The sequence below is a fragment of the Schistocerca serialis genome, chromosome 2 (assembly GCF_023864345.2).
Source record: "Schistocerca serialis cubense isolate TAMUIC-IGC-003099 chromosome 2, iqSchSeri2.2, whole genome shotgun sequence".
Lineage (NCBI taxonomy): Eukaryota > Metazoa > Arthropoda > Insecta > Orthoptera > Acrididae > Schistocerca > Schistocerca serialis.
The window spans coordinates 142,739,693-142,764,177 of record NC_064639.1 but is presented as its reverse complement, the minus strand read 5'-3'; the positions used below and the strand labels follow the sequence as shown (position 1 = coordinate 142,764,177).

Genomic DNA, 24,485 nt, shown 5'->3' with positions numbered 1-24,485 from the left:
GCTAAAAGGCGTCGTCCAGTACATCAGGCCAACTTCGCCTTCGCTAACCTCAGTAAATACTCACGTCCATCTAGAAAGTATTTACTGGGGTTAACGAAGGCGATATTGGCCTGATGTACTCGACGACGCCCATTAGCTACATTGTCTAAAGGATCGTCCTATGAAATACCAAACAAGATCAGCCTGAAGATGCCTAAATAAGATGAAACGCTTAGGTGATAAATAAAAAAAAACTAAAATTGCAACCAAGACTGTTTTCAACTAATAATAGACGTGTTTCAAAGATTTAATGTGCCCCAGAGTAGACATCAGCATTGTGTGTAACCCCATGCCAGCGACGTGGGAGTCGTAGGATATCCTTAGCAATTCCAATTGTGTTGATACACGATCGAGTCTTATTAATGCCTACGTTCCACGTCAACAAGCAACAACCACCTACATAAGGCACTGGCACGACTAGCAAGGACAGTAAATAAAACTTGCCGGAGGGGGGGGGGGGGGGCGGGGGGAAAGGGGGACGCTGTCAACAGTGCAGTCGTTGTCGTAATGCAGAAAAGGAGCGATTTATCCGACGTCGAAAAGGGCGTGATCATTGGCTTTCGAACCAAGAGTGGAAGATTTTCCGAAACGACTTGTTTTGTAAACTGTTCGCGTGGTACTGCGGTTAAAGTATACGTGCATGACCAAATGGCGCTATCCAAAATTTGTGCCACGGAAATTGTGGTGTCCCGTGGGCCATAAATGACGGGGGAGTAGGGTGGTTGCAGAGATGTGAAAGGGCGAAGAGACTTGCAACAGTTGAGCAACTGACCGCCCACATGAACCAAGGGGCTACCAACATTGTCTCCTAAGCGACCGTTCAGCGAATGTTGCTGCGTATGGGCCAGGTGGGCGTCCACTGAGTGGCCACAGGTAGCCTTTTCAGATGAATCACATTTTATGCTCAGTTTAACAGATAGCCATTGGCGCGTTTTGCGTGAAAAGCCTGAAAGCAGACACCCTGCATCAATTGTCGGATCTGCCCATGCCGAATGAGGGAGCCTTATGGTCTGGGGCATGTTTTCCTGGCGTTCCCTTGGTGATCTAGTCATTCCGGAAGGCACAATGCATCAACATAAGTATTCAGCTATCCTTAGGGAGCATGTCTACTCTTACACGCAGTTTGTTTTTCCCCCGGCTCGATGCCATCTACCAGCAGGACAATGCAACATGTCACGCAGCTCTCGGTATACGTGCATGGTTCGAAGAGGATCAGAATGAATTTGCCGTACTCCCCTGGCCATCCAATTCCCAGGATTTAAGCCCAGTCGGGAATCTGTGGGACCATCTCGGACGGGCTGTACGCGCCGTGGATGCTCAACCGAGAACCCTTTGCACTCCTGGCCACGACAATGAAGCCGACTTCATGGCTCCTCATCCCTGTTGATATCTTCCAGAACCTCACTGACTTTCTTCCTGCACGTCTGGAAGAAGTCCGCAATGCAAAAGGTGGTTATTCAGGCTTTTTCGAGGTTGCCACATTGATGTGACTAGATCCTGTAGTTCAAGCCGAGCCGTCTATTGTCCGACTAATCTGTATAACCGTTATAAAGTAAATAGCATGAAGCGTTTTCCTCCCATTTCAAATTGTTCAAATGGCTCTGAGCACTACGGGACTTAACATCTGTGGTCATCAGTCCCCTAGAACTACTTAAACCTAACTAACCTAAGGACATCACACACATCCATGCCCGAGGCAGCATTGGAACCTGCGACCGCAGCGGTCACGCGGTTCCAGACTGAAGCGCCTAGAACCGCACGGTCACACAGGCCGGCCTTCGATTTAGGAATCAAGTTGAAATCATAAGAGCTTAAGTCTGGAAAATGCGGTGAGTGGTACAATATTCCTCAGCCCCACCGTTAGAACAAATCAGAGACAATTTGCACCATATGCGCCCGATCACTGTGCTGCAAAATGATCGTGCGGGTCCTGCAAAAAAGTGTTGCCGTTTCCTTCTCTAAGCTAGTCATTTTTTGTTAAGAGCCTGAGATCAGCTTAGAGAAAGAAATGGAGACACTTTCTGCAGAACCAGCTCACCATTTTACGGGGTAATTCTCGGCGCAAGTTGTGTTTGATACACGAGGAAATCACACAATGTATTCACTGGTTGGCTTGATCACGTCCAAACACGATAGATCCTTTCTGCCAGTCTGTTTCCTCTCCACGTCAACCAAGCTAATTCCATGCAACCTACTTACTCACTTCACTGCCATGACTTAACGTCAGCAGTGGAGTATCATATGACAGCGTGGTGCCAGTTCCACGCCATCTACAATGTTTTAAAGAGAACACTGTGCTCTTAAGGAAGATTACTAATTTTTTATCCGGCCAGTTTCTGATCTAACTGTCATCTACTGAAAGATCATGGTATTAAACTCTGCACTAGCATACTCGGCGCGGATAAATGTCAACTACATTTAAACCATAAATATTCATTGAAGATGAAACTTGCTGGCAGATTAAAACTGTGTGCCGGACGGAGACTCGAATTCGGGACCTTTGCCTTTCGCGGGCAACTGCATTACTATCTGAGCTACCCAAGCACGGCTCACGCCCCGTCCTCACAGCTTTACTTCTGCCAGTACCTCGTCTCCTACCTTCCAAACTTTACAGAAGCTTGCCGGCCGGAGTGGCCGAGCGGTTAAAGGCGCTACAGTCTGGAACCGCACGACCGCTACGGTCGCAGGTTCGAATCCTGCCTCGGGCATGGATGTGTGTGATGCCCTTAGGTTAGTTAGGTTTAAGTAGTTCTAAGTTCTCGGGGACTTACGACCACAGCAGTTGAGTCCCATAGTGCTCAGAGCCATTTTTTTTACAGAAGCTTGCAGAACTAGCACTCCTGAAAGAAAGGATATTGCGGAAACATTGCTTAGCCACGGCCTTGCGGATGTTTCCAGAATGAGATGTTCACTCTGCAGCGGAGTGTGCGCTGATACGAAACTTCAGCCGGCCGCGGTGGCCGAGCGGTTCTAGGCGCTTCAGTCCGGAACCGCGCGACTGCTACGGTCGAGGGTTCGAATCCTGCCTCGGGCATGGTTGTATGTGATGTCCTTAGGTTAGTTAGGTTTAAGTAGTTCTAAGTTCTAGGGGACTGATGACCTCAGATGTTATGTCCCATAGTGCACAGAGCGATTTGAACCATTTGAAACTTCCTGGCGGATTAAAACTGTGTGCCGGACCGAGACTCGAACTCGGGACCTTTGCCTTTGGCAGGCAAGCGCCCACGAAAGGCATAGGTCCCCTAGTTCGAGTCTCGGTCCGGCACACAGTTTTAATCTGCCAGGAAGTTTCTTATCAGCGCACACTCCGCTGAAGAGTGAAAAATCTCATTCTGGATTCACTGAAGTTATTTATTTTTCCTTAATATTTCCCACAGGAGTCAAAGTGACTTACGGTTAGAAATAAAAGGATAAAACGAGAGAGTAATATATAGATGGAGGTTACGAGGGATTCTGCTAATATAAAACCTTCTCGGATTTCCAACGGTTTGGTGCAGGGTGCCTGCTACGCCTTATACTTTCCTGTTATTTTCATCGAAACGTCGCCTGTACTCTACGACCAAAGCCCCAGAAGCTGTTGTAATAGAGAGGTTAGAGTTTGCTGGTTACGCGAATGGTATACCACTTAAAGCAATAAAAGTCGTGTCAAAGTTCTAAATTTTTCCAGGATATGGTATTTTTCTGTCTTTGCGGGATCCTGAATTAATAATTAGTTAAAAACTTCTTTCATGGAATAGCAGGCCTTCGAAGATTTAGTACCCAAACATTTTTCAGAACTGTTCTACCAATTTCAATGACTGTTCCCCATTATTATGGACTCGTATCTACAGATCAATTTGGAAGCTGGTGACACGTTTACCCTTGATGCATCGAGCATCTTATAATTATTTAGTGTGTCATCTTGATGTCAGTGGAAAGTGCAGTGTATGAAGCAACAGATATAATTTTTTTTAGTTGTTCTGTTGTAATTGTAGCTAAAATTACATTCTCCCCCTAAAGATAGTTACCTCTCTCTTTGGCAGAACACATCTACATGTTCTGCTGCTGTGCTATCCTTCATTGTAAATGCTGTAAGCTTCTGCGATAATAACATATAATCTGAAGCAAGAATAGTAAAGCATATGAGAAAACAGTAAGCAATTTATGAAAGTAGTCTACTAGTTATGAAAATTCATCTTTTCCAATCTATTCTTGAGCAACCAAATTTATGAGTAATATGAATTTTTAAATTAAGGGAAGCGGTAACTCGAGATGATAAAATACTACCAATCACGTTTGGATTGTGAGAAACAAAAAGTCTGCTGGGCACACAAATAGTATGATCCACATCTACATGTACACCTGTACTCCGCAAGAGGGTATCATTCTAACTTCCATCCTTACGTGTTCCGATCGCGAATGGTTCGCGGGAATAACCATTGTTGGTAAGCCTGTGTTCGAGCTCGAATCTCTCGTATCTCACTTGTCTTTTCGTGAGATGTACGTAGGATAAGGCTATACATTAGTTGACTCTTCTCGGAACTTTAACAATATATCACACAACCATGCGGAACGCCTTCTTGCAGCATTTGTCATTGGAGCTGACTGAGCATGATAACTGGTTTCGATTTCTTATTGAGTCATCATAAGATATTGTGTTTAAAAAGCAAGAAAAACGGGGGTGGGGTTTGTAAAATAGTAGGGTAACAGATTAAAAATCAAATTAACATCGTTACATAAGCATACTAACTGGAATCTGTGACGTAGTAACTCATGTTGAGTTACTGTGGAACAAATTCAAGTGCCTATAGTTCTGAATAGCAAGGACAGTTCAGGAAGTGACTTTCATGTGCTGAACAGACAACGAATCTTAAATGTGTCCTCTCTTACCTGTAATTTAAAGGAGATAAATTCACAGATTTCGAAAAGGCTTATGAGTGAACTGACGGAATAACTCTTCTCAAAATGCTCAAAGAATTCACACAACCTCCAAACGGAAGTATGGGAAAGATTTCGGTTGCTTTTGAAAGCAGATCCGGGGCAAGGCAAAGAGATTGACTCTCGCTACTACTTTTCAACTATGTGCTTGAGGAAGTCGTCCGAAGAAGAATGAATGACGAAGGTGTTGAAAATGGAATCGGGTTTGGGTATGAGACAATGAATATGAAAGCCGCCTTTGCAGATGACCTCGCCGTTTTGTATGATTGGCTAGACACAGTTACAGAACAAATCAGTGAACTAAAGGCACAAACACGAAAAGCGGAAATCTGGATATCCTTCGAGAAAACGGATTTTATCGTAACATTTGTTCACCACAGAGAATGCTCGAGATAGAAGAAAGGCAATTTAATTATCTGTGAGAGTGGATATAGCCAAACACCTATGAGAAAAGAGCCTTTGCATAAGAAATCAGAAAACTGAAAACGGCATGTCAACTAACCAAACGTGTCCATAACGAGAATTCAATATTAGTTAATGGCAAAATACGGCATTACTTCACAGTAATACGATCGAAGCTCCAATATGCCACAAAATACCTTGCTATGAAAAGAAAATGTCCGATCAAGAAATTAGAAATAAAAGAAAGACCAATCTTTAGTGAAATCCTATGCTTAATCAAAGAAAATGATGAGTTCAAGGGCCGACACAACCATGAAGGTTATACAGATTTAGAAAAGATCACAGGCACCACTCATAGGAGGAGCACAATTTTCTGCAGCCACATTGCTCATGTGAGTCCTACAGGGTAGAATAATCGGAGCTTCCGTTGCTTTATCAACAAGGAAACTAAGCAGGCGTGCCTCGCCGATGTAATAAAAGACCTACAAGAAGGAATAACATAGGAGGATACCCATAAACGCATTCCGTTTAAGAATGAACTCCAAGAGCTGTGGGCTTCTAAGGAAAGCCAAAACTAAAAACTGACAAAATATGCAGTTAGGCGAGCTAGGAACACCACAGGAGATATATGCCGAAAAACCGGCTATATCCCAGACACAAGGAAAAAGAAAAGTGCAGTTCAAATAGTGTGGTGCGAAGATGGTTAATCCAACGACAGGAGGAATAAGTAATTTTGTTTGTAATTGAGTTTTCTGCTATTTTAAATATCTAGTTTCTTTTCTTTTCAAACAACACATTTTTAAGAGTGGGATGTCAATTGTTCGAAGTACTAAATCTCACATTTGTCAGGAGAATCAAAAAGCAATATATTTCTTTTTGTACATAGCTTATTTGTATCCAAAAAAATTGAGTAGGTATTCTGAAATGATTAAGTTATGAGAGAACTTAGAGAATAGATAATTTGTAAAGAATGTTCTCAGCACTACAGCAGGGAAATGTCTGGTTCTAATTGCCAATAAGAATGTTTTTGTTTTAAGTGTCATCAATACAAAGGCCCTATATTTTATTTGTGATAGTAAAAGTAAAGAAATAAAGCAATAATATTTTAACTAGTATGGCTGTGATCAACAAAAATCACGTCCCGTATCTTTTCATTGATTTAGAAGAGAATAACAAAATTGAATTCTTGAAACATGATCGCAGTATTGATTTCTGCTCCTTACACTACCGCATTCTTCGGATCAAATGCTGCAATGTTTATTATAGAACTTCCTGTGCTCTTAAGAAAAACATTGCAACACCGTCAAAAGATCTTACTGTTTTGTAACTGTTTTGCAGAGACTCCTTGATTTGTCTATTCACTTCTTGGATTTCTTTTACTTTTTTGAAACCCAAACTATCTGCTTCTATTAAAAACATGGTTTTCAAAGATAAACAAAAGCTTGCATACACTCTGCTTACCACACAAACTGTGTATTAATTAAGCGGAGGAAGACCTTCACGCATGCCACATGGAATTCCAGCTCTGCTCGGCACAAAGACAATACATCATTTAATAATGACCCTCTGAAAGGTTATCTACTAGATACTCCAGTGAGAACAGGTACAGTGGCATGCAACAGAGCACCGAGAACACAGTAGCACTGAAAACGCGTATTGTGAAAAATGGCACTTTCAACTTTTGAAATTTCCACTCTTCATTTGATGATGACTTCCTAAGCAGTGAAATTGGTCGTGTACAATTTGTGTGAAATGGGTCTTAGAAAATGAATAAAACAGTTGTGTTTTTCGATTATCACTGTGTTATTATTAGGCAGTATGTCCAGTCTCTGTGAAGAGCTAACCTCCAATTCATAGTAAATTTCAGTTTCGGAACATATATAGCACGCGAACACCACTCGAACAGTTATTTTCCCTGTACATTCGGAGCTGCACCAAGAGCTAAACAAACGTACGCCAACGCTAGTATTAAAGGGCAAATGCGAAGTGAGCGGCGCCGACTGCGAGCGGTACAGGTACGACGGCGCAAAATGGGCGCCGGTCGAGCGCCGATACGAGGCCGAAGCCAGCCGAGTATCGAGTAACTGCGACGCGCGTGCGGGGGTGCGGCAGACGCAGAGCAGTCACGTGACGAGCGGGCGGCCAATGGGCGAGCGGCAGAAGGGAAGGGTGAGCCCGGCGCCGCCGGTAGCGGGGTCTGCAGGGGCAGCGGCTTAGGGCGCGGAGGGGAGGGGCGGGGAGGGGAGGGGGCGGCGCTGCGCTGCGACGAGGGGGTGGCGGCGGCGCCGGCGGCCAGTACTCTGCGAGCCGCCCTGCGAGACGCGCTCACGCTGTCGACTCGGGAGTGGCGTTCCGCAACAGAGCTGACAGTGCCGGGCTTTTGGAGGCGGACAGCGCGCTCCCCGGCCCCGCGGGGGACAGAGAGCAGCAGCGGCGGTGCGGAAGGATGCGCGGCCAGCGCCAGGGCCGCCGGTGCTGACGGGCTGCAGACGGCCGGCAAGCTGGTGCTCCACTACCTGCGGCAGGTGGTGTGGGGCTACGCGGAGGGGCAGCGCCTCAGCAGCAGCGGCGGCGACGCGCTCATGGGCACCGTTCTCAGCTTCAGCCCGCGAGAGCGCCGCCCAGTCTACTCGAGCACCGGTTCGATAGGCGGGGGCGGCGGCGGCGGCGGCAGCATGGGCGGCAGCATGGGCGGCGGCGGCGGCGGCGGGGGCGGCGGAGGCGGCTGTACCGTCAACAACGCCGGCTCCGTCACCGACTTCACGCTCAACAACTACAGCTACGAGCAGCTCAACAACGCCAAGAACCGCGAGAACAAGACCGGCGGCGGCAACAACAACGGCGACAACCCGACGCCCATCGTCGGCTCGCTGCCCAACGGCAACGCCAACGCCACCACCAACCACAACCACATCAACAACAATGAGAACGCGCGCATCATCTCCGAGAAGAACGCCCTCGAGAAGAACTTCAAAAAGCACTCGCTCTTCATCAACGCGCTCAGCTGGAAGCGGTTCTCCACCACAAACAATAACAAGAAAAAGCTGGACAATAAGAACAAGAACTTGACAGCTTTCCGGCAACCGCTGGTGGACAATATCCACCCGCTGGTGGTGGACAAGAACAAGAACCTCCAGAAGGCGGCGGGCATCACCTGCTACTACAACCCTCCGGTGAAGACCCTGAGCGAAGGCAGCAGCTTGCAGCCGCGGCCGTCGCTCACCACGACGACCAGCACGGGCACGAGCACCGCGGCGGACGCCGTGCGCGCCAACAACGTCAACAACAACAGCCAGCAGGTGTGCGAGAAGCTGGGCCCCAAGGCGGCACTGCTCGGCGGGTCGGCGGCTCCCGCGCCACAGCCTCCCGGGCCGCCGCACCACCACCACCACAGCCACCACCAACACCACCACCACCAGCACCAGCCTGTCCCAAAGAAGACGGTCATCCAGGCCTCCACGTCGGAGCTGCTCAAGTGCCTGGGCATCTACCTGCACAATAAGTGCTACCGGCTCAAGGACTTCCAGGCTGGCGACGCCGTCATGTGGCTGCGAACCGTGGACCGCAGCCTCCTGCTGCAGGGATGGCAGGTTAGTCGCCTCCGCTCAGTTGCAGCGCTTCGCGCGAATCACATTTCGGTACCGTTTCAGTGCGCCCTTACTGCCAAAGTAAGGAACAACAAACGCTCTACAAGGGGCATCTAAAATAGTGACCAACACTTACCTATGGATTCCTTACCCAAAAATAAGAAACAAAATTACCTTAACACAGGTGCCAAAGTAAGGAACAACAAACATTCTACCGGGTGATCAATAAGTCAGTATAAATTTGAAAACTGAATAAATCACAGAATCATGTAAATAGTGAGGTACAAATTGACACACATGCTTGGAATGACATGGGGTTTTATTAGAACCGAAAACATAGTAACGTTCAAAAAATGTTCGAAGGATGGGGCTTCATCTGATCAGAATAGCAAAAATTAGCTTAACAAAGTAAGACAAAACAAAGATGATGTTCTTTACAGGAATCAATATGTCCACCATCATTCCTCAACATTAGCTGCAGTCGAGGAATAATGTTGTGAACTGCACTGAAAGCATGTCCGGAGTCATGGTGAGGTATTGTCGTCGGATGTCGTCTTTCAGCATCCCTAGAGATGTCGATCGATCACGATACACTTGCAACTTCAGGTAACTCCAAAGCCAATAATCGCACGGACTGAGGTCTGGGGACCTGGGAGGCCAAGCATGACGAAAGTGGTGGCTGAGCACACGATCATCACCAAACGACGCGCACAAGAGACCTTTCACGCGTGTATATATATATATGTGTGTGTGTGTGTGTGTGTGTGTGTGTGTGTCTTTTATTAAAACCCCATGTCATTCCAAGCATGTGTGTCAATTTTTACCTATAGATTCCTTGCCCAAAAATAAGAAAGAAAATTACCTCAACACAGTTGCGTAAATGCTTGCCTTCCTACCTGTAGGTCAGTCAGTATTACCATATCACTTCCATCTGTGTTTCAGTTAACTCTTGAAAGTTCATGAACTGCCGTACGAGGAACTTACTGGCGGATTAAAATAGTGAGCCACATAAGGAAATTGGCTTTCACAGGAAATGCTCTTACTGACTGAGCCACCCACGCATGACTCACGAACCGCCATCACCACTTCCCATTTGTCAGCACGTCTCTCCTACTTTCCTGTAAAAACAGAGTTTAGGTGGATGACCTTCTACTTAACGTAAGATAACTCTGCTTTAACCTTAGACACTCAGTGGATAGTTATGTACGGATCATCTCAACGGGCTCTGCGTTCATTTGCCTTCATATCCATCAGAAACAGTTCTATGGTTTTGTGTCAAACTGATGGTTTAAATGAGATATCAGTGATAATGCTTCTCTTCGTGCGCAAGTTGCGGAAGCATAACAGGAGGTTCGTGTTAAGTGGTGGTAAGCTTAACCCTGTACACAATACCACTGTAAGCATGTAAACAATTAGTGTGAGATGCTGTGAACCATTTTCCTAGTTCAGCAAGTGACACTTGCTAAATTTTCAGCTAAATTTTCTTTATAGAAACAGCAGATTTATGTCAACGTAGCGGTCATTTTTTTACCTACACAGTAAAAAGTATCGTTTCGGTTTAGTTTCGTATGTGATAGCCAGAAAATAGTAGAGATGCAATGACAGCTAAAACTTGCTGGAGGCTTACGATGCTACAGGGAGATCAACACTGATGGTTTTGTACCTTCGCTTCCTTGTGGACTCTCTGCAGAACTGTCTACATACTGTATGCTCGCACCCTAATCGTGTCTTCTATACTTGTTATCACTCGCTTCGTTGGCTGCATAATTCAAATTCTTTCCGCTTTCATATTTCAACTCACTCATAATAAGGTTCGCGATTGTTTTATAAATATTTCACACGAAAGGCGGGGTAAAACTGGTGCAAGTCTACTAATTTGATGCAGCTTCTACGACTCACTTATTGGTATCACTGTTTTCTCTTATCCAAGTAACTACATTGTCTACTTTGAAGTAGCAATGTCAGAGTTCAGTTTTCTATCGACTTTGAGCTTAGTGGAGAAAGAAGACTAGTTTATTTGAGAATGATCTACGTAGTCATTTTAAGAAACCACACTCGTACTCGTCTGTATTGACTAAGAGAAAACACTGAAAACATAATAATAGTGGTTGGTTGGTTGGTTTGGGGAAGGAGACCAGACAGCGTGGTCATCGGTCTCATCGGATTAGGGAAGGATTGGGAAGGAAGTCGGCCGTGCCCTTTCAGAGGAACCATCCCGGCATTTGCCTGGAGTGATTTAGGGAAATCACAATAATAGTGGTCTGAGGCCTTTTTACACCCAGTCATCCAGAATACTTGTCGTCTGACGAAACACCGGGTCGGTTCTGTATCAAGGGTGTTAACATTCTATTGTAGAAAACTTACTATGAGCATCGTACACGGAAACTGTGCATCGCCAAGTGTAATTCATGTATTGAGCTAAGCGCTCTTACTTTTGGTTAACAGATCCAAAGATTTGCTGGTAATAGTCCATCTGCTTCTTATTGGTGCTACTTGCTTTTCAAAGCTTTCGCTTTTTTAGATGCTTCACCATACTCCATTTTTGTTATCCGAATGAAAGATGTGAAGGGAATAATATGTTCTGGACGAGAGACACAGACTGAATTAGCTAAAATCCTCAGTAATTTTATTGCAGACAAGACGAGCATTATCGAGTAATAAACGTCGTAAGTGGATTACTTTCTGCATAGTTGGCGTTCGTACTGGTACAAAACTGCTGATTGTTGACATGGTGACTGTACTGAAGACGTGGCTTTATACATCTTATCTAACACACTCATATTATCACAATAAATCTTTCACTTCACAACTCATGTAGTAATATCAAATACAAGTACCCGCCAACCGATTATACGTAACACTTTCTCGTTATTTCCATAAGGTTTCAAAAGGCGTATATCTTCCAGGAATAATTAAACAGTATCACATTAAAGTCTAATGCAATACACGTTTCTTTTTCCCGTGTCAGGACGTCTATTAATTTTTATTTTTGATGCTTTTCATGCCTCCCACGATGTAGTTCAAATTACAGGCTGTTCATAAGACTTCGTGCTGTGTTGTGTTGTTTTGGCTCATCATTTGATTACCTTTGTTTAAAAAAGATCCATGACATGTAGAAAGTCTTGAAGCTTATATTGGAATCTGATAATCACGTAAAAGGAATTGGCATCTCATGTTAAGCTCTGACAAAGAAAAAAAAACATTTTGCAGGCTTTAGGATTTCCTTTAATGTCTGTCAGTATTTATTATGAAATGAAACGTCTGTTCGCAGTAGGAAAAATTCTGAAAGATGTCGCAATTGCCTCGGTGCATTTTTAGCAACACCACTTTGGATTACTGACTGAATTTTCTAGCGTTGTTCGAGCATTCTAGAAACATTTTAACATGACTATTCACAAACCGAAACCGGCATTCCCAAGAAACTAAGGAGCACCTTTAGCTGCTGTTACATTACCATGACATCATCAAGTGAATACTACCGGAGATATCTTGTCGCCGGCCGCGGTGGTCTCGCGGTTACGGCGCTCAGTCCGGAACCGCGCGACTGCTACGGTCGCAGGTTCGAATCCTGCCTCGGGCATGGATGTGTGTGATGTCCTTAGGTTAGTTAGGTTTAAGTAGTTCTAAGTTCTAGGGGACTGATGACCAAAGGTGTTAAGTCCCATAGTGCTCAGAGCCATTTGAACCATTTTTGAGATATCTTGTCTGTTGATTACTCACTGCGTTTGCCAAGATATTTGACTTAGCATGTTGATCTTCCGTGTTTACATCTTATCTATGAGATCAGTTTGTTAGAATCAATGTCTTGAAAACCGCTGGAAATATCCTCTTCCAAGACTTCAATTGTTTCTGGATTTGCAGCATACACTTTAACGTAACCCCAAGAAAGAAATTCATTGTTGTATAGTCAGAAGATCTTGGAGGCATTTCTATTGCTCCCCGCCGTCCAGTAACTTTCCAACCGAATACCTCATCAATGCAGTTTCGCATGTTTGTTGCATAGTGCGGTGGGGTTCCATCATGTTGAAAATAAAGTAAGTTGAATTCGTCGTACGTTATTTGGCATATATTGTCAATAGGTCCTGATAGGTCTCTCCAGTTACTATTAGTTACTATTTTTATAGTAAAAACTCTTTCTTCATTAGAAAACATCTCCACAACAGGTCAGAATCAACACTGAACAATGTAAGAGATGTTTGATTTAATAGCAGTGCGCTCTGGTGTTTGTATGTACAAGTATCATAAACAAACAAGATTACCTTAACGTCTTCAAAATACGTTACGAAGGACACTCGCTTTTGGCCCACCACTTACAAAGGCGAGAGATTTCATTTATATAGCAGTGATGCTACAGCTGTTCCAGCGGGGCTGCAAAATTACGGTCACTCTCTTGGAAGTAGACGTCAACAGTGTACCACTTCACACCCACTCCCCTGCGTCACGCGAGTAGCCATTACTGTTGACAAGGCGACCGTACCAAAAATTAGCAGCAGTAGTGCTTCCAGAGAGTCAGTTCGTATACTCAAGAAACGTCTGCTGGAATTAGGATCACGAGCTTGGGAACCAATGCCTCATTTCTTCTCCACTGGGTTAGTGGAAGACGTAACTGAAGGATTGAGTCGCGCCAATTTGCATTTCGTGATGTTTGTATCATTACTGGCTGTTCGCGTAATCTATGAACCAGGTGAGAGAGGATTGTCGTAGAGTGGCATGCAGATACACGCAGGACTGATGATGGCCGTTAGGATATGAGCAGTATAGTCTAAAATTACTGTGCACCTCTGCTGCTTGTCGGTGGAACATTACAGAAAACATAAACAACACCATCTGCCCCATTTTACTGTGATATGCGTATAATTAGGGAGACAGACTCTTCCAGCAAGATCAAGCGTCCACGCAAACTATTTGCAATTACTGGCACATTGTCTAAGAAACTTACAAGGCTAGTACCGCCATCTGATCCGTCCTTCATTGATCACATATGGAACATGATAGGACAGCTCTGTATTACTAACAACAGCCCTCGAGAGACTTCGACTACACGTAAAAGTAACTTGGGACATTATCTCCCAAGATAACATCCCTTACTGACTTGAAAGTGCACGATTGTAACAAGGTTTTGTAGCTGGAGGAACCTACACTAGACACTGAAACCGCTGTTTAAGAGAGAATTTGTCTAGCGTTTGAGCATTCATATATGATCAGATAGGATGTACAAGCTATACGAGCATAAATCTTAACGTATTTGGGACCAATGTCTCATCTAGTTCAGTTTTCACAACGTGTTCGAGTATGTTCTGCACGTGTACCTGACAAAATCTTCCATTTCTCGACTCTTTACCTTCTTTAAAAATAAAAGTACTTTTACCTTTAAGGAGATGATTTACGAACTCAGAGCCTGCGTTCGCTCCAGGTTTAACAGCTTCTGGCTTGAGTGTGGTTGAAGGTATTAAGTGAAATGGTTGGAAAACACGTTCTCGAGCTATTTTCGCCACGTTACTGTCAAAGATTTCGATGTCCAGTACCCGTACACATACTAGGCTATAATTTCTTTATTAGGTCCGATCTTTCATTGTTATGTGAGAACATTTTAGGTATTAGAATGTAAGTCACCAACACTGAAGGCGATGCTTGCAAAATCATGTCTACCGACATCTAGTACTGAGAGGTACTCTACATCCTACATCCAACGTTACGTAAGCTGCTTCTGGTATTCTTTTCTGGCAGCCAGTGCCAAATTAGATACACAGAGGTGGAAGGTTCGATACGTGGTTGTTCGAAAGATACATTTTCTGCTAGTAAAGATTTGGTAGTACCGGTTTATTCACATGTCACTGTTACTGGTCACTGAGTATGTATTTACGCACGAATTTCAGCTGGAAATCGCATTTGTTGGACTGCAGCGGATTATCTACGCCACAGGAGCCAGTTTGCTGCCACAGTCAACAGAAGTGAGTTACGCCATGTGCAGATAAGATGGGCGAACGACCACAACAAGATGGCGTTCTCGGTTCTTATCTCCCACTGCGAGAAATTCCTGGAAGAAAAGACTGCCACAACCCTTTACGAGTGCTGTTCAGATAAATACACACTGCAGTGGTTGCAAAAGATTCTTTACACTTTCAGCTTTTAAAGCATACAGTGGCTCACATGATAAACGGAGCAGACGATCTGTTTCGGACATCTCCGATTCCGAGTGCAGTGACTACTACGTTTTTCCTTGTAATTTCTTGCCAATATGAGCAGCCACACATGCCTTAGACATTCCAAGCAAGCTTTTAAGAGAAAGGAAGCCATTTGAGGATGACCTCGATTATTTTAAAATTGTGATTGAATTTCATTAAATTTCGAAATTAATGCTTCATCTGCAGCTGCCTTGTAACATTACCATGAATATCTTCTGTCAAAGACCAACGTTAACATGGTATCTTACGTTACACCTGTAGACGTGTTTACTTGTTTACTTTAATAACTTAGTAGGTGCTAAAGAGCGTTATTCAGTTTGGAATAACACTAGTGTCGAATGATCGTTCAGAAGTGATCGCCTTGTATCTGCTTCAAATTTAATAATTAGTGCGACATACCGTATGAAACTTGCGCCTTCACACACTTCTTACTCTCGCCGAGCGAAACATCAACCACGTCACTCTCCCACACACTGAAATGCGTCCTATCAGCTCTAATTCTTCCTATTTACTCCTATCTATCCCACTCCACATCTGAACTCCGCTCCCAGTTTTCACCATATTTTCCTATCAATTTCCTATTCATCTCATGGTCTGGCTAACAACCCATCCCTCTACTCAGTTTCTGTCTCATACCATTTATCGTCGTCTTAAGAAGAAAACGGAATATAGAAAAGCCAAAATAACAGTCGGAGGAATTAAACTCAGAAGCGCCAACATTAAGACTGCAATATAATTCTAGTGTTAAACGCAGAGGAGAGAGCTGATGTCACGAAAAATATACTGAGGGCCTCTCTAAAGAGAAGGAGCTGTCTGATATCATGAGAGAAGAAGAAATGAGTGTCGATGTGGATGTCCTCGTCAACAAGGACCAAGCACACTGCAAGAGCACAAACACAGTGTTTACTGAAGTCCGAAGTTGTAATTTTTCGAGTGTGGTCATTATAAACATATACTGTTTTTCTGTATCTATCTCCACAATAATGACCAACTGGCACTCGGTAGGACGACGATTCAAACCCGCATCCGGCCATCTTGATTTAGTTTTCCGTGGTTTCTCTAAATCGCTTCAGGCAAATGCCGGGAGGTTCCCTTGAAAGGGCACGGCCGATTTCCTTCCCCATCCTTCCCTCATCCGATGGGACCGACGACCTCGCTGGTCCCTCCTCCAATTCAACCAGTCAACCAACAAATAGATGACCTTGCAGATGAGGAAAGGTATTACAGAAATAAGTGGGGCAAGATATACACCAATTATATGAAGGTCCTACAAAGCCGGACATTCTGGACTGGGGAATAAAACCTGAATAAGAGACATCCACTGATGGTATCACATACGTGCTGAGGCATGTTTAGATAGGGAGAACAATATATGTTTACTTAACAGTAGGACCTGAATTCCCATTTGCTCGGTGGGGTACCAAACGGCACACATCTTGTTACCAAATGTACGTGTAAATAATTTGATTTGATTTTTAATGGAGATTATTCTTTCAATGTTTTATTATAATCCCCTTAGTTCAAATTCAGTTTTTCACACGTGGCATCAAAATGCGTTTGTCAAAAATATTTGCCACGTAGTGAAACGCCCACCAATCTGAAGGCATAAAGAATTTCATACACACGATGCGAAGGGTATGAACTGAAACAAATACTTACCGAATCATCAATAGTAGCCGCACGTCTAACCCTTCATGGTTAAGATCATAAGATCTGTCCGTAGTTTCAAGGGAAAACGCTACCTTTGGCGGTTGTGCTAGAGATAATTTCCAGTGAATTCTTCCGACGTGTCTAGAGTGTGAATATGTATGTGGTGCGTGTGTTCAGTGCTTTTTGCTGCGAATGAGACTGAACGGAGAGGACGAACAATGGCGCTGGTACACAGCCTATACCCATCTAATAACACAAACCGGATCGCTGAGCTCAATGCAATAATCATATGCGAGACCACAGCCAATGATATACTTGCCCTGAGCCAACATTTTACATCACGTTTAACATGTTCGCGCCAGCGCAGAGAAATATGTTTCTCGCTAAGGGATGAAATGAAATGACCGTATGGCATTGTTGGTCGGGATGTCCAAGTCGCGTTCGGTCGCCAAGTGCAAGTGTTGTTGCATTCGGCATCACATTGGGCGATTTGCGGCCGATGATGATGACAACACAACACCCAGTCCACGAGCGGAGAAAATGTCCGACCCGGGCGGGAATCGAACCCTGGCCCAGTGCATGGGAGGCGAGCACGTTACCACCCAGCTAAGCAGGCGGACTCGCTAATGGGTGGCGCGCCTTTTTCTGCTTTCCTTCATCTGATGCCGCTTCTTTTCCTGTTTCTCGCGATGGGGCTGTGTCATATTCAAAGGACGTAGGTTACTATTTTGATACACTGACCTTTTATTTCGAAAGTGGCATAAATCCATTCCTTTAAAACTACGAGATATCACATATAACAATTTTACACTAAATTAATCACAAATTATGTGATATTTCATTTGTGCAGAAAGCTCTCTTCTTGAAGAGTCAAACAAAACTGTATTCAAGCTTTCGTTGTGCCTAGCAGATAGGTACTACATCGTAAGTCGATATGTTGTTAGTGGCACAATTTGGCAGAGTCTAGCGTGAGCCACTGGTGGAACACGCCGGCGTGATCGTGTCAGATTTGCTTTATTGGTAATGGTATTCAACTGTTGATAAATAAGGGTACGCGGAACATTTCGAATCCTGAGTTCTTATGGCTTTGCATGCACCTCGCTAGTATTGCGAGGATACTTATCCCAGCCACGAGCTGAACTTCCTCTTCGATGTAAGATAACTAGGTTTATGATCTGCATGTGACACTTAGTGAGGGTACCTGCCGTCCTCTAGACCAGACTGACATGGTCAGCGCCTACGGATGCTCGCCATCAACAGACACCACCACTAGTTTCACTTCTCGTAGCAGTCTGAACTCCGGACTACACCAATACAGGTATACCATGTGAAAGAGTTGTTAGATGCATATAATTCATACTTTCGACTGGAAGTAGTTGATGAAATATTGTACACTCCTGGAAATGGAAAAAAGAACACATTGACACCGGTGTGTCAGACCCACCATACTTGCTCCGGACACTGCGAGAGGGCTGTACAAGCAATGATCACACGCACGGCACAGCGGACACACCAGGAACCGCGGTGTTGGCCGTCGAATGGCGCTACCTGCGCAGCATTTGTGCACCGCCGCCGTCAGTGTCAGCCAGTTTGCCGTGGCATACGGAGCTCCATCGCAGTCTTTAACACTGGTAGCATGCCGCGACAGCGTGGACGTGAACCGTATGTGCAGTTGACGGACTTTGAGCGAGGGCGTATAGTGGGCATGCGGGAGGCCGGGTGGACGTACCGCCGAATTGCTCAACACGTGGGGCGTGAGGTCTCCACAGTACATCGATGTTGTCGCCAGTGGTCGGCGGAAGGTGCACGTGCCCGTCGACCTGGGACCGGACCGCAGCGACGCACGGATGCACGCCAAGACCGTAGGATCCTACGCAGTGCCGTAGGGGACCGCACCGCCACTTCCCAGCAAATTAGGGACACAGTTGCTCCTGGGGTATCGGCGAGGACCATTCGCAACCGTCTCCATGAAGCTGGGCTACGGTCCCGCACACCGTTAGGCCGTCTTCCGCTCACGCCCCAACATTGTGCAGCCCGCCTCCAGTGGTGTCGCGACAGGCGTGAATGGAGGGACGAATGGAGACGTGTCGTCTTCAGCGATGAGAATCGCTTCTGCCTTGGTACCAATGATGGTCGTATGCGTGTTTGGCGCCGTGCAGGTGAGCGCCACAATCAGGACTGCATACGACCGAGGCACACAGGGCCAACACCCGGCATCATGGTGTGGGGAGCGATCTCCTACACTGGCCGTACACCACTGGTGATCGTCGAGGGGACACTGAATAGTGCACGGTACATCCAAACCGTCATCGAACCCATCGTTCTACCATTCCTAGACCGGCAAGGGAACTTGCTGTTCCAACAGGACAATGCACGTCCGCATGTATCCCGTGCCACCCAACGTGCTCTAGAAGGTGTAAGTCAACTACCCTGGCCAGCAAGATCTCCGGATCTGTCCCCCATTGAGCATGTTTGGGACTGGATGAAGCGTCGTCTCACGCGGTCTGCACGTCCAGCACGAACGCTGGTCCAACTGAGGCGCTAGGTGGAAATGGCATGGCAAGCCGTTCCACAGGACTACATCCAGCATCTCTACGATCGTCTCCATGGGAGAATAGCAGCCTGCATTGCTGCGAAAGGTGGATATACACTGTACTAGTGCCGACATTGTGCATGCTCTGTTGCCTGTGTCTATGTGCCTGTGGTTCTGTCAGTGTGATCATGTGATGTATCTGACCCCAGGAATGTGTCAATAAAGTTTCCCCTTCCTGGGGCAATGAATTCACGGTGTTCTTATTTCAATTTCCAGGAGTGTATTTAGGCCAGCTGTAGACGACTGCTTGGATAGAAAAAAATAATAAATAAATAAATAAATAAATGAAGTGGCGTGAAGTGCTTTTCGTAAACTAGCTAGAGTTTTCAAAATTCCAGTCATGGTTTATACGATGGGGAAGTTTGAGTGTCTCTTACCTAGTGGTGATTTTAAAAACTACAAATGGATTAGGGAAACATACGGGTGAATTATTATGTAATGTTGACAGTACCTAAAATAAAACAGAAGAGACAGGGACGTTTAGCAAGACAACTAAATGCTAGATGGCCAAGGAATTATTTTCCTAAGACATGAGACTAAGGCAACGGCCTGAAGGAATGTAGGTGCGTGACATTAGAAAATATGTAGGAGAAAAATGGATGTGTATGGTTGAAACCGTGATGCATGGTACGTTTGGAGGAGGCCTTTATTATTGATTGTTGATAATAATGATGATAGTGGTTACCGAAACATTCCGAGCACAAATAACACAGAGACTGGTGTCTGAATAACCCCTTGCTAAAGCCACGGAATTACTGCTATCGACTTTCATACAGTTGTGTGATTTAACATCTACGTTGATATTGGAGGTAGGGGGAGGAAGGGATTTGCGGTTGTGTTCTCCATACAACTGCTGTATGGTGTGTTTTACAATCGTACGTCATAACTTAAGTCGGCGCCTTGTTTTGTTTTTAAACCACACGTGTGTAGGATTGGTGAATACTCGTCTTGAAAAATAGTTCAGAAGTTGAGTCCAATGTCGGATAACCCGTTGTGTATTGCTTTACGGATAACTACGGTCAAAATGCTTGCAGTGGAAATTCTTGCGATCGAATTATTTAGCACCACATATGATCTCACCATCCTCCGCTAAGCTACACAATTACCAGATCGCACAACGCCTGTTGCCATAATGAGCACATCTCCATCTATTGAGTGATACACGATGCTTGAATCATCCGACCGAAAGTATTGATCCAAACGTACAACTCACGATGTGCGTTGTAGCCGGTGCCTTACTGTATTTCAGTAACTAATCCGCAAGAGATGCAGGTGACGTAGCGACATTCAACTGCATTAGATCATACATGGTTACGTACAAGGTTAGCAGGGACATGACGTCGGTCTTTCCACTGCTGCGAAGCTCGGCATTTGTTGACACGTGCTAAAAGACCCCACGTGACGCGGCCCAACGTAACTGACGTCTGCCCGGTTAAATCACTCGTGCGTACGTGCAGCGCTTCGTAGTCTGAGTCATGTTCGACATGTAATCAGGACGATTGCCGTCGTCTAACAGTGCACTTTCTGATTTCATGAACCTATCACCGAACGCAGTTTCTGAATAACAATCTATTCCTGTATTCTAGAGCTGCTGTATGTTTATGCATTGTGATACCATTAGGCTGCAGAAGCCAGAATAAGTAAACATACGCCAGTTGTACAACATCCTGGAATGTGATTTGCATCATATCTCTCTAAAGATTCCGCCCTTTCAATACAGGGTGTTTAAAGAAAAGTGTCACACTTTCCTATAGCAGGTAGTATTCGCCAAAAATAGAAGAAAAGTTCCTGTAGGGCTATTCCATGAAAAGTGAAGGTTTTGTTACGTCTGTAAGACGTCAGGTTCCTTTGATTAGTAGCAAAACAATACAACGTACGTCTTCAAACCTTCGCTGTGCATTGTTCATATTCAGGTCTACCTGTCTTCTTTTCATTTTCATGTTAGTACTTCAATGTCAGTGGTACAAATGTTACGTCAGCAACCACGGAATGATCCCTACAATGATGTGTCTGAAAAGCAATACATATTTAAATATGGACCAATCTCTCCTCTCTTTCCCATCTAGTACAAGTAGGCAATACAGGCAGTACAGTGTTCAAGAAATAGGTAACGAGGTACCAACCACAGTTCCTCCTGCTTGGCCGGGTAATTTTCTCCTGTAGAGGTTCGATTGCTATCTCCATATGACGCAATTTCTGAGGCCGTGTGGCAGCCGTTAAGTGGAAGTACGTGATACGCAAATAACACTGCAGCCTCTCTCCGAGTCTGTCCCCGTACTGCTGGAGAGGTGGGACACTGGATTTATCACCACATTCAAGCTTATGAATGTCCACTAACTGTATACTAAAATACTAAACTCCGCCCGATTAGGACATGAAGGTCCAACGGTACCGACCGGCCGCCGTGTCACTCTCAGCCCGCAGGCGTCACTAGATGCGGATCTGGAGGGGCATGTGGTCAGCACAGAGCTCTCCCGGCCGTATGTCAGTTTACGAGACCGGAGCCGCTACTTCTCAATGAAGCAGCTGCTCCGTTTGCCGCACAAGGGCTGAGTGCATCCTGCTTGCCATCAGCGCTCGGCAGACTGGACGGTCACCCATCCAGGCGCTAGCCCAGCCCGACAGCCCGTAACTTCGGCGATCTGACGAGAGCCGGTGTTACCACTGCGGCAAGGCCGCTGGAATTAACTATAAACTATCAGATCGAAATAATCTGGGCACCTATTAATGAACATTAATACGAGGTGTGTCGACCCTTCGCATTTAAGATGGCTTCAACTATGTTGGGCAAGCTCCAGTGAGGTGTCTGAAATGGCAGCCCTTTCTCCCTCAAGAGCAGAAACCAGAGAAGATAGTGATGTTGTACTCTGGGGTCTGGAGCGAAGTCGACTTTCGACTTTCTAACTGATCCCAAAAGTATTCCGATGGGTTCAGGTAGGAACTCTGGCGAGGCCAGTACATTTCAGGGTCGCTATTGTTCACAATCTATTGCCTCACAATGTTGCTTTATGACAGGGTGCTTTGTCATGCTGCTACAACCAATCATGGTCTCCGAACTGTTCTTCTACTCTACGCAGTTAACCTGTAAAATGTGTTCATATGCTTTGACATTAAGTATCTTCTTGAGCAGTTACCGCAAGAAACATCCCTATACTGTAACGCCATCTCCACTGTGTCGGCGGAACACATGACAACAGGTAAAGTTCTCTAGGCATTCGCCGAACTGCCCCGTCATTGGGTTGCAACCGGAATGGCGTGATTCATCACACCAGATAACTCGTTTCTAGTCACCCACTGCCCAATAGGGCCTGCTTTACACCGCCTCAACATTGACTACAGGGATCTGTGGCCTATGAAGAACTCCTTTGTCATTGTACTCCATCCTCCTTCATTCCCTGTGCATAGTCATAGTATGTAAGGGTTTTTTAAATTACCGCTACCAGTCACAAACTTTGTTAACTATTGTGTTATTTACTTATTTTGCGACATGTTTCGAGGGAATACCTCATCTTCAGGCTAAATGGCATTACAAAAACAATTTCACAATAAAATCATATTGATGTTACATAGACTTTTCATAAGTGCTGTAGTTATCCTGTGGAAGAAGAGAAAACTTAGTAAGAAGCGATGTCACCTTGTAAGCTGGACTGATGATTCCATGAAAATGTTTTGTAACAGTCACTCACTTCGTTCTTCTGGCGTGGCCATCTCGTTGTGATGAGCTGAGTCGTTTCCATTTCCGTGGCTCTCTTGGCTTTCTTGATCACTGTTCACATGTTTTCACTAACGCAACCGTGACTTGGGAACACGCTCACAAAAACAAATATGTTGTGCAGTGGACAAGATGGCGGTCAAAATACAGCTGGTTTCGATGTTACTATCGATCTGTTGATCTATGTGATGTCATATGTTTACATATCTTCTGCACCTTTTGTTATCGTATTACAAACGTTGGTTGACGAAATACATTGCAAACTGAGCACCTGTTTCAATATTATTGTACAAATCATGATATGAACGATTTATTTTACGCATTTCTAAGCTATTGCTGGGGCTGTAGCCAAACGACTGTCATATTATATGTATTTTATTCTGAGTGTACTGTAGTGAAATTGGAAAAGAAATGTGAATTTTTGAAGTCTGTCATTTCATTCAGGATCTCGTTATTCTCAATGTGGCCGTGAATGAATATTTACATTTCTTCCAAGATGTCCATTTTCCAGCTCTTTTCTAAATTATGTAATACTTTGAGATCGTTGTCTATTGTAACACTGTATCCTGTTTCATTTATATGTTTCGCTATAGCCGGCCGGATTGGCCGAGCGGTTCTAGGCGCTGCAGTCTGGAGCCGTGCGACCGCTACGGTCGCAGGTTCGATTCCTGCCTCGGGAATGGATGTGTGTGATGTCCTTAGGTTAGTTAGGTTTAAGTAGTTCTAAGTTCTAGGGGACTGATGACCTCGGAAGTTAAGTCCCATAGTGCTCAGAGCCATTTGAACCATTTGTTTTGCAATAGCTGATTTATCTGGTTTGCCAAGTCTGAAACAGTCAATGTGTTCTTTAAAGCGGAAATGGAAACACCTCAGCTTATCACAATGAGACTGACACGCCAGAAGAACAGAGTGAGTGACTGTTACAAAGAATTTTCATGCAAACCTTCCAAAGTGACATCTCCTCTTACTAAGTTTTCTCCTGTTCTACAGGATAATCACGGCATTTATGAAAAGACTGTGTAACACCAGCATGATCTTATTGTGAAATTGTTTTTGTAATGCCATTTAGCCTGAAAGTGAGGTATTCCCTCGAAACACGGCGCAAAATAAATAAATAATACAATAGTCATGCAAGGTCTGCAGGAGAGCTTCTGTGACGTTTGGCTGGTAGGTGACGAGGTACTGGCGGAATTAAAGCTGCGTGGACGGGTCGTGACTCGTGCTTGGGTAGCTCAGATAGTAGAGCACTTTCCCGCGGGAGGCAAAGGTCCCGAGTTCGAGTCTCGGTCCGGCACACAGTTTTAATCTACCAAGAAGTTTCAAAAAATATAGTAGTTAGCAAAGTTTGTGAGTGGTAGCAGTAATCTGAAAAACATTTACATATTTCTTGAGACATTCAC

The 24,485-nt window shown here is 44.9% G+C and overlaps 1 protein-coding gene across 1 annotated transcript in view; it reads left to right on the top strand.

Moving 5' to 3' along the window:
* Positions 1 to 7,671: 7,671 nt before the first annotated feature.
* The window catches only part of LOC126456858 (cyclin-dependent kinase 5 activator 1), a 301,126-nt gene continuing 284,312 nt past the window's right edge, over positions 7,672 to 24,485 (top strand). The window contains exons 1-2 of the mRNA XM_050092671.1: positions 7,672 to 7,998; positions 8,080 to 8,948. Coding sequence (XP_049948628.1) covers positions 7,941 to 7,998; positions 8,080 to 8,948 — 927 coding nt within the window. The 5' untranslated portion in view covers positions 7,672 to 7,940. The remainder of the gene's footprint in view (positions 7,999 to 8,079; positions 8,949 to 24,485) is intronic.